Raw genomic sequence first — 11,566 nt, 5'->3', positions numbered from 1 at the left:
CCGGTTCCCGCTCACTGGCTGAGCGAGGTGTGGGCGCAGCACTGAGGGTTGCGATCCCGTTGCCGGTCCCGGTCCGGTACGGGCGCGACACTGAGGGTTGCGATCCATTGCCGGACACGAAAAAAGACAAAAAGGAAAAAAAAAAAAGAAAAATACAGTTGTAAGACTAATACTATTCAACTTCAAGCATTGCTATAAAGAATATTAATCAAGAGAGTGTGATATTGGTGAAAGAAAACACAAATAGATCAAAGGAATGGAATAGAGAGCCCCCAAATAGACCCATACAAATGAAATTAACTGATCTTTGACAAAGGAACAGAGGCAACTAAATTGAGATAGGCTTTTCAACAAATCGTCAGCAAAGACCAAATGAAGAGCCCAAACTTTACACTCACCCAGGTGTGGTGAGGCACCTCTTCGCCCACACAGTCATGTCAGAGGGGGCCAGGTGGGAGCCAAGACTCACTCCCACCCCGTGGTGACTTGTCTCCCATCACAGTGTCAGTGGAGACCACACTGGAGCCTGGACTTCCACCTCCACCTGGTGATAACAGGGTGCTCCTTGGCCTCCCCACTGGAAGGCCTGGTAAAGTGTCAGGGATTTCACCACCCTGCAGAGGTAATAAGGCACCCTCCTGAAGTGTCATGCAAAGAGCAGTAATGAGGTATTCCTGACCCTACTAGCAAGGGTGGTATCAGCAGAGGATCAGCAGGGAGCCAGAACATTCACCCTTGAAGAGCAGTAACAAGATGCTCTCAAGGTGTCAACAGAGGCTGAGTGGAGAATCCAGAGTCCCACTTTCACCTGGAAGTAATGAGGCAGAGTCCCCCTTCCTCTGTCCATACAGATTCAGGGTACTTCTGCTAAAAAGATCTAAATAAGGTCCAGAGTCTCAACATAATACCCAAATACCTAAGATTTAATGTATATTACCCATCATATCATGATCCAGGATAATCTCAACTTGAATGAAAAAAAAACAGCAGATTCCAGCACCAAGATGACAGATGTTATAATTATCTGGCAAGGATTTTAATGAGTAATCACAAACACAATTTTAAAAAAATGAAAAAGTAGAAAATCTTAGCAAGGAAATATAAAGTACCAAATGGAAATTTAGACGTGAAAAATACAATAGCCAATATTAGCAATCCACTAAAAACTCAATGGATGGGTTTAACAGCAGAGTGAAGAGGATAGAGTCAGTGTATTGAAGATAGAACAAAAGAAATTACCCAATATGAGCAGACATCAAAAGACATTTTATGCATCAAAAGACACTATCAAGGAAATGAAAAGACAATCCACAGAATGGTAGAAAATTGTCTATCTGATAAGAGTCTAGTATCTGGAATATATAAAGAACCCTTACAACTCAACAACAAAAACACAAACAATCCAATTTTTAAATGGGCAAGGGACTCAAATAGACATTTCTCCAAAGAATGTATGTGAATGTTCTTAGCAGCATAATTCATAGCCGAAAAGTGGAAACAAGCCAGATGTCCATCAGCTAATGAATGGGTAAACAAAATGTGGTATATCCATACAATGGAATATTATTCATCCATAAAAAGGAATGAAGTGCTGATCCATGCTGCAACATGAATAAACCTTGAAGATATTATGCGAAGTAAAAGAAGCCAGACACAAAAGTCCACGTATTGTATAATTCCATTTATATGAAATGCCCAGAATAAGCAAATCCATAGAGACAGAAAGTAGATTTAGTCGTGCCAGCACATAATGGAAAGTGCTCATATGTAGGGAATACAAAAAGGAGTCTTAAAACTTCATAGTAGAAAGCAAACAATCCAATCAGAAAAATGGGCAAATGCCATGGAGAGACATTTCACTGAAGAAGGTATACACCTGGCAAATAAGCACATAAAAAGATATTATGCATCACCAGCCCTAGGGGAAGGCAAATTAAGACCACAGTGAGATATCACTACCCACCTTTCAGAACGGGGGGGGGGGAATGTGTCAATACCAAATGCTAGCAAGGATGCTGAGAAACACTCTCTCCTATGTTGCTGATGGAAATGCAAATGGTACAGCCACTATGGGAAACGGTTTGTCAGTTTCTTTAAAAATTAAACGTCCTCTTACTATGCAACCCAGCAATTGCACTTCTGGACACTTCTCCCATAGAAACGAAAACTAATATTCACAGAAAAACGTGCATGTGAATATTTGTGCTTTACTTGTAATGGCAGCTTTATTTGTAACAACAAAAAGCTGTTGACACCCAAAATGTCCTTCATCTGGTGAATGGAAGAAGAAACTGTTGCAGCCACTCTGTGAATGCCACTCAGCAATGAAAAGCAGCTACTGAGACAGCAACAGCTTGGAGGGATCTCCAGGGTGTTACGCTGAGTGAGAAAAGCCAGGCCCAAACAGTCACATACTGTGTGATTGTGTGGATGGTGGGGAGCCACTCAGCAATGAAAAGCAGCTACTGAGACAGCAACAGCTTGGAGGGATCTCCAGGGTGTTATGCTGAGTGAGAAAAGCCAGGCCCAAACAGTCACATACTGTGTGATTGTGTGGATGGTGGGGATAGGGTGGTAGGAGTGATTATAAAATGGTAGCATGTGGGATGCATGGGTCCGTTTCTGTTGCCTATAACAGAATAACTGAAACTGGGTAATTTATAAAGAAATAAAATATATTTCTTATGGTTTCAGAGGCTGAGAAGTCCAAAGTCCAGGGAACACATCTGGTGAGGGCCTTGTTCATGGTGGTGACTCTATAGCAATGCAGGGCATCACATAGCATGAATGGCCGGAGTGAGAGAGAATTAACTTCTCACTTGCTCTCCTTCTAAAGTAACCAGAACCACATCCATTACTGCATGAACGGATCAGCCATTCACCAGGGTGCAGTCCTCACAATCTAATCACGTCCCAAAAGCTCCACTTTTCAATGACCATAATAGGATTTCCCACCCTCTTAACACTGTCACAGTGGGGACTAAGTTTCTATGAGTTGGGGTGGGGGTGGAGGGGGGAGAATATTCAATCCACAGCTGAGGAGGTCTTTGTGGTGACAGAATAGTTCTGTGTCTTGACTGTGGTGGTGGTTACACAAATCTACACATGTGTTAAAATGGCAAAGGGCTTTGCACACACCTTGTACCGATGTCAAATTTTGGGGTTCGATATTGTACAAGTTTAGTAAGATATAATCAGTGGGAGAAACTAGGCGAAGAGTGCAAGGAATTTCTCTGTGCCAGCTTTGCAACTTCTCATCAATCTATGTATGAAAATAAAATCTAAGAGACAACACGCAACAGACTAGGAGAAAATATGTATAATGGCCAAAAGATTATTATTTACACATCAATTTAAAAAAAATAACTCTATAATTTAAAAGTTAACAAACAACTAGGTGAAAAAAAATACAACTAGTCCATAAATATTTGAAAGGATTTACTATGTTTGTAGTCAATCAGCAAAAGCAAATTAAAACAGCAATGAAAACTTATCAGACAGTCAAAAATTTAGATAACCGATCTTAGTAAAGTGGGGGTTACAGATCAGGCCCTCTCATAACCTCTATTAATATAGGAGTAAAATTAGTCTAGATTTTTAAAGAGTAATTTATTAAAATTGAGAATATACATCCTCCAAGTCCCAGCAATGCCCATTCTGTATCTCCTAAGGAACACTCCTAAATGTGCAGGAAGCGGCATTTTGAAGGGATGTTGCATTAGTCTAGATTTTTAAAGAGTAATTTATTAAAATTGAGAATATACATCCTCCAAGTCCCAGCAATGCCCGTTCTGTATCTCCTAAGGAACACTCCTAAATGTGCAGGAAGCGGCATTTTGAAGGGATGTTGCAGGAGGTGCCTGGTATAAGGGTGGACAGTTTGCTTTTTTCTAGTTGATGTGTAAAATCCAGCCTCTGGAGGGGTCCAAGAGCCAGGCAGTCCTGGGAGGTCCCCCTTCAGGCAGAGAGCAATCCTCTCTCAACTTGCAGTGACAGCTCAGGGATCAACCTCTGGTTGAGGGGACTCAGGCAGGGCAGGGTATTCGGTGGGTTTCCAAGCTAATGTAGGTTGAGAAGCAGCTCACCCTGGCACAAACCCCACTGAATGAATGCTTTGTTTAGAATTCTTCCTCTGGAAAGGGAAGCAGTTTTATTCTGCTAATTTTATTCATATAGAGTAGACCATTAAAAATAATGGTTACTGAAGAGACAGTCCTTAACAGTCTGTATCATGCTTAACTGATCCAAGAGACCTCACTTTTGCACAGATGGGAGACGTGAGAATGGCCAAGGGTGGGAGAAGTGGAGCATTTCCCCACATCCCATCCAGTGGTTTTAGGGAGAGTACTCAGCCCGGTGTAAGGTGCCCTCCCGTGAATGACCACTATATATTCTCCCAAATATTTTCCTCCAACCGTCCTTGCTGCTGCCCCAATCCGTTCTCTGTACCACAGAGTTCTCTCCCTAAAACACAAATCTGTGTTACTCCTTCATGTTAAAACCTTCAGTGGCTTGCTCTCCTCAGTGGGACCATTTCAGATCCACATTCTTGAATGAGGCTCATGGGACCTCTGGCCCACAGCCCCTGCAGCCCACCCCTCCAGACTGATCTCCAGCCTTGCCCCTCGGCCTTTCTCCATACCTGAGATGTGCCACACCCCCTCGCCTCCTGGGGACACTCCTGCCTGGAGCTTCTTCTCACCCATCTGCTGAACAACTGAATAAATCAACATGTGAGTAAGTCAGGAGCTGCCTTATTCTGTGGACCAGCTATATACAGAAATGATACTGATATAAGAAAGAAATGAAATTCTTAGATGGCACATTTTTAAAACATCCAACACACATCCTACCCAGCCAGATACTGTTTCACACGCCGTTAATCTATGACATCTGCCCCTGGCTGCCCAAGCCCAGCAGGAACTAGTCCTTTTCCAACACCCTACACATCTCCTTCCTGCTTTCCTCCAGTATCTACTCTATTCCCAACAATGCTGGGCTGTTACAACTCAAGGAAATACAGCAATAAGGAGACCTATGGCCAAGGCAAGGACAAAAAAGGGGGCAATTAACAATGGAGCTGCCAGCAACCAAGAGCGAAAGAAGACTACGTCTGGGGAACAGAAGTTAGCCAGTTTGGGGAGGAAACCGCTCAGAGGGAGGCAGCAGAAATCACTGAAACTTAGAAGGAAAATGGGAATCGGAAAGTACAGTGGCCGAGAGGGTGGGCGCTGAGGGCGGAGTTGGACTGAGCTCCATTCATCTCGGTCAACTTATTTATTCTCTTTGCTCATCTGTGCCATGAGTTATTGTGTCTGACATGTGGTAGTTCCTCAATAAATACTAGCTATTTGTGTTATGAACATTGGACATATGGTGAGGGCAGGGGATAGGATAGAGACAGACCTGCAAAACTGGGGCTTGAGAGCAGAAATGGCTTCACCAATGGGACTGCAAGTGGCCTTGGTCTATGCTGCACACCCCAGTGCATACTACTCAAAGTATGGTCCCTCAGACCAGCCACAATTGCATCACCCGGGAGCTTACTGGAAATGCAGACTCAGGCACTCCCCAGGCCTCCTAAATCAGAACCTGCATGTTAACAAGAGCACCAGGTGGTTCATCTGCACATTACTGCCCTAGGTGCCATCGGCTTGTTTGCAAGAACCAGTTACAGTCAGGCAATGGTTGCAGCCAATTGTAATTCAGAGGTAGAATTGCCGTGTTAGGTAACCAAGCAGATTCCTAACTTGGACTGGTTAATGGTCCAGGGGACTTGGGTTGCCACTTTCTTAGATCAGAGGGGAGGAATTTGGTGAGAGACTTATTAGAGGATGAACTGAGGCCATAAACCAGGACCAGCTGCCTGCCAGGTGGGTATGTATGGCACTGAACACCAGAAGCCATGAATAGAAGGGAACTACAGAAGGGGAGAATATGCTGTGGAGGGGTGACCACGAGGGTCAGAGCCTAGAGGAGTGGGAAGAGGAGAAATAGGGCTGCCTTCATTCAAACTTCCATACAGGCTGCGCCCAGCTCACGCTTCCCTAGTCCACCAAGAGCACTCCCTGGGTTCAGCAGGACCCTCTGAGCAGGCTCTCCCCTTCTTCCATGACCTCAAGTCCAGTGAGCACGACTGAGGGAAGGGGAACACAGCAAGGGCAAGCCCCGAAGAGTCCCTCCAGGAAGGTCTGCATCACTTTCCAGATATTCCTTTAGGCTTAAGACACACTTGCTGGGAGGTGCATTGCATTCATTTTATAGAAGTGCAAAGTAAACATTACTTTAAAAATGAAAGAATTAATGCAGAATAACTCAGCCAAAATAAATCCTATTGGACTAGATACTTCAGTTCATTCAAGTAACATTTACTGAGCACCAATGTGCCAGGGCTGGAGGTCTACAGATGGTCCCAGAGTCACGATATTTTTACTTTGTGATGGTGCAAAAGCAATTTGCATTCAGTAGAAACTGTATTTGGAGTACCCACACGACCATTCTATTTTTCACTTACAGTAGAGTATCCAATAAATTACATGAGGTATTCAACACCTTATTATAAAATAGCCTTTGTGTTAGATAATTTTGCCCAACTATAGGCTATTGTAAGAGTTCTGAGCATGTTTAAGGTAGGCTAGGCTAAGCTACGATGTTTGGGAGCTTAGGTGTATTTTCTACTTATGATATTTTCAACTTATAATGGAGTTATTGGGACATAATCCCATCATAAGTTGAAGAGCATCTGTAGATGCTGGGAATTGAAAGACTAGGACCCCAGCTCCACCCCACAGGGGCCTACTGATAGGGGGTTGAGTGCCACGTCTGCAGGCAGCAGAAGAAATCATCACATCTCTTCAAGTCTGCAACAGTCGTCATCCTTCCGTGCTCTGCATTTGAATTCACAGTCATGTTTTCACAGTGTTCTTTTCAGAGTCCAACATTTTAGTGAGTGACATCTTCCTCCCTAGAGAGAAGCAGGTGTTCCTCTCAACTTCTCCTTTCGTGCCCCCTTTGCTCATCCCCACTAATTGTTTTCCCATCCCTATGTATTCTGCCTCTTTAAAGCTCTCTTGGATCCTATGGTATGCTGAAGAAGGCTCCTGCGGACTGGGAAGAGCCAGTTATTACGTTTTCAGGAATTTTGCAAGCTGGTTTTTACATACAACCACTGCAAAAATTTAAATTATAGAAATCTCCAATTAAATAAAAGTTACATTGACAATATACTGAAAACTCATCATTTCCTAATTATTTTAGTACATTTTACTGTTGTCTATGCTCTTGAGCTTATTTAAACTGAATGCATTTGTATGGTGGAAATACCGCATGATGGTCTGCTAGGGCACATCTCTTCCAACTTTGTGTTCAGTGATATCTTTAAATTATAGAAATCTCCAATTAAATAAAAGTTACATTGACAATATGCTGAAAACTCATCATTTCCTAATTATTTTAGTACATTTTACTGTTGTCTATGCTCTTGAGCTTATTTAAACTGAATGCATTTGTATGATGGAAATACCGCATGATGGTCTGCTAGGGCACATCTCTTCCAACTTTGTGTTCAGTGATATCACATTGGGAGCTTGTCATCGGCCATGGTGGTAGCACTTACACCACAGAAATTGGCAACAGCTACAAATCAAGGCTTGGTTTGTTATTTTTTGATTGTCTAAGAAAGTGATGGGGAAAATGTTATTTCAGTTTAAACCTAAAAGTGTGTCATGTCTATCGCAGTTACATTGTGAGTAGCACAAAAATTGGGAAAATATTCTTCCAAATTCAAAAGCTATTCTCTAATTCAGGAAAGAAGTTACAGATGTCCTTGACAAATGAGAGATGTTAAGACATTCATCTTCATTGTTTCACTTTCTTCTTACTTGTCAATATTAACCAACACTGATGTACACTGGTTGGTCAGTTGCAAACATAGGCTGACTAAGGGTACAAGAGTTCGGTAAAAATCAGTGAATGCATTCTGTGAGAATCAGTTGGCTAAGTGGAATTTGAAATAGAGTATTTTATATTTTATTACCTGTAAATCATGCAGTATCTATTCTTCATATTAATAAAATTTATAATACACTTATGTATTTATACATATGCATGTTTATAGTTATGCATCCCTCAACAACTGGGATACATTCTGTAAAATGTGTCATTAGGTGATTTTGTAGTTGTGTGAACATCACAGAATGCACTTACACAGAACTGAATGGTTTAGCCTACTACATACTTCGGTTACATGGTATAGTCTATTGCTCCTAGGCTACAAACCTGTACAGCATTTTACTGTACTGAATACTGTAGCAATTAGAACACAATGGTAAGTATTTGTATATCTAAAAATATATAAACATAAAAGAGGTGCAGTAAAAATATGGCATAAAAGATAAAAATGGCACACCTGTACAGGGCAGTTAGCATGAATGGAGCTTGCAGGACTGGAAGTCGCTCTGGGTGAGTCAGTGAGTGAGTGGTGGGTGAGTGTGAAGGCTAGGACATTACCGTACACTACCAAGGGCCTTATACACACTGTATGATTAGGCCGCATTAAATTTATTTTAAAAATAAAGTATAGTTGAGCCTTGAACAACGTGGGGTTAGGGATGCTGACCCTCTGTGCAGTCGAAAAATCCAAATATAACTTTTGACTCCCCAAAATCTTAACTAGTAATAGCCTGCTGTCGACCGGAAGTCTTACCAACAACATGAACAGTCGATTAACATGTTTTGTATGTTATATGTATATATACTGTATACTGACAATAAAGTAAGCTAGAGAGAAAAAAAAAGTAAGCTAGATAAAAGCAATCTCCAAAAAATTTTCCAATATATTTATTGAAACAAATTTGCATAAAAGTGGACCTGCACAGCCCAAATCCGTGTTCAAAGGTCACCTGTAATTGCATTACATTATGATGGCTACCACATCACTAGGTGATAGGATTTCTCAACACAATTACAATCTTATGGGACCAGCATTGTACATACCATCCACCGTTGACAGACATGTCGTGATGAGGTGCATGACTATTTTGGTTCTTTTTTACACTGCTGGCAGCACCCACTTGGAGGCCCTCTCTGGTCATCATTTCAGGCTTCATCCCCTTCGATCCCACACCCATACTGCCGCCATAGTAATCCTCCTAATATTTATTTATTTATTTATTTTCCTTTTTGTCTTTTTTCGTGACCGGCAACGCATTGCAACCCTCAGTGTTGCGCCCATACTGGACCAGGACCGGCCACGGGATCGCAACCCTCGGTGTTGCTCCCGCGTGTCGCTCAGCCAGTGAGCAGCCGGTCTGCATGTGGGATCCAAACCCTCGGGCGGGAGCGTCACCGCGCTTCCCAAGCGGCGCACTATAGCAGTGTGCCACCAGGCCAGCCCGTAATCCTCCTAATATTTAAATGAAATCATGACACACCCCTCAGTAAAATTATTGATGGCTCTCCAGGAACTTTTGAATGAAATCCCATCCACAGAAAGCCTTCTGCTTTCACCTCTGCAGCCTCCTTTCTTACCAGATGTCCACTTTCACACCTCACTAAAGTTAGCCCTAACTGCCTGCTGTCCCCAGAACACACTTCACTTGTTCAAGCCACTGAGACTTTGTATGTACTTTTCTCTGCCTGGCGTGCCTTTCCCTAACCCCCACCTCTCAACTCCTACGAATTCCCACTTGGTATTCAAACCACACTCAAGCATCACCTCTCCCAGGAACCTGTGCCACCTCCATTTCAGCACATGCTGTCACTGCAAGTTGTCATACAGGTCCACCTTTCTGCCTCCTTCCCCCACATCCACGTGTGCACACCTGGAAGATCCTCTGGGCAGAGAGAGGTGTCCCCTGCAGCTAGCACCTGGCTTGGCACCAGGAGATACCTAGTAAGTGCTTGTTGAATTAATAAACTAATTAATTGTTTATCACTAACTAGTTATATAGTATATGGCAAATCACAGGATTTAGCCAGGAGAAATATATATGTCTTATCTCTGAATTCAATTGTTGCTTTAAAAAAAAAGTTGTTTAATCTGTTGAAAAACTCAACCGAGTTTTTTTCTACTCGTACATATGAAACTAGGTGAATTATTGGCTTTTTTTCTCTTTTGCCATTGTTTTCTGAAAGTCAACTAGACATGGCCTGAGACTCTTTACCTTAAATCACTGATATTCTTTAGGCAGTAACTAAACCACTCATTTCTGAAAGAAAATGACAGTCATCACTTACTGGGCTACTATTATGCTCCAAGCATGTGCTGAGTGTCTTACATATGTCACTCCACATATGCCCAACAATGCTGTAATGTGGGCATTAGTATTCCCATTTTATAAATGAGTAAAGTGAGTCTCAGAAACATCAAAATATTTGTTTGAATTTGCACAGATGCTGATCAGCAAAGCAGTGATTCAAACAAGGGTTGGTCTGACTGTAAAATCTGTTTTCTCTTATGATTCCATGCTTTACTGCTTAAAAACAAATACCACATCTATCAGGCCCAACCATTGGCCTGGAACAGGTAATACCCTAAACAATACTGCAACGGGTCCCTGACGCAAGAACTAGCCCAGCTGTATTATCCTTATTCCTGGAAACCCATACCCAGGAACAGGTTTGCCCTTTCCTTGACCCAGATTTAGAAGAGAAAATTGAATAAAGCCGATGAGTACCTGTGTCCTTTGTCAAAGGCTGCATCCCAAAGTCTCCGTGACCCAGGCTAAGCCTTCATCATGGGACAACTTTCCAACAGGGAGCAGAGAGCTCTTGAGATCTGTCTGCTGAGCTGCTGCCGCCGTTGCTCCTGTCTTTGTTTACTGTTTGTCACTAAGCACTGGGCTGCCCAGGGAGTGAGTCAACAGACCCCTTCCCCTTCCTGCCTCTACTTTCATGACTTGGGCCCCATGCAGTCTCTGGCCTGTTAGCAGGCAGAGCCACCCCAGCAGCCTGCGTCCTCAAAGCCAGTGACACGTGAGCGAGCCTGTAAGAGCTCAACTGGATTAGGTGCCACTGAAGGCAATGGGATTGCAGCTCAGCGGGGCTTTCACACTGATGTCATTTTATCTCCTGGCCCAATCAAAAGAAAGAGCTCTGCAAGGAACAAGAAGCCAGCCTCAGAGCTGAGGCTTAGTTTCATCAACTCAACATCCTCCATACACGCGTTAACAGTGTCAAATGCAGGACAGAGAACCACGCGGATCGTAAAGAGGAACAAATGACCTAGAGCTGTGGAAAGGGGAAAAGGAATTCTCACACTCTTTGGTACCTGAGTTCAGAGAGGAACCAGTGGAGATGGGGAACAGCAAGAAACAGATTGCAGTGGTAGGGGCGAAAGAACAGATCTTTTGAGCTCGTTAGATCAGCAGCAGTGTCAAAACTGAGAAGTATTTTTTACAGAAGAAAATATGAGTTTTTGCTTGACCAGAAAATAAAATAGAATAATAAAATTGGATGAAACCCAACGCTGGTGAGTGCAGTAGTGAGAATGAAGATTAGCAAAACCTCTCTGTGGGAGTTTGGTAATACTCGTTAAACTTGAGAATGCGTATATCCTTTGCAAACC

General features: G+C 42.8%; 1 protein-coding gene across 1 annotated transcript in view; it reads right to left on the bottom strand.

Moving 5' to 3' along the window:
• The window catches only part of FRMPD2 (FERM and PDZ domain containing 2), a 124,041-nt gene extending 113,045 nt beyond the window's left edge, over positions 1-10,996 (bottom strand). Inside the window, exon 1 of the mRNA XM_008566636.1 lies at positions 10,677-10,996. Within this exon, the coding sequence (XP_008564858.1) occupies positions 10,677-10,701 (25 nt within the window). The 5' untranslated portion in view covers positions 10,702-10,996. The remainder of the gene's footprint in view (positions 1-10,676) is intronic.
• Between the last annotated feature and the right edge of the window lie 570 nt (positions 10,997-11,566).

Source organism: Galeopterus variegatus, unplaced genomic scaffold, assembly GCF_000696425.1.
Source record: "Galeopterus variegatus unplaced genomic scaffold, G_variegatus-3.0.2 Scaffold258, whole genome shotgun sequence".
NCBI classification, from domain to species: domain Eukaryota; kingdom Metazoa; phylum Chordata; class Mammalia; order Dermoptera; family Cynocephalidae; genus Galeopterus; species Galeopterus variegatus.
This window is presented reverse-complemented; position numbering and strand designations above follow the sequence as displayed.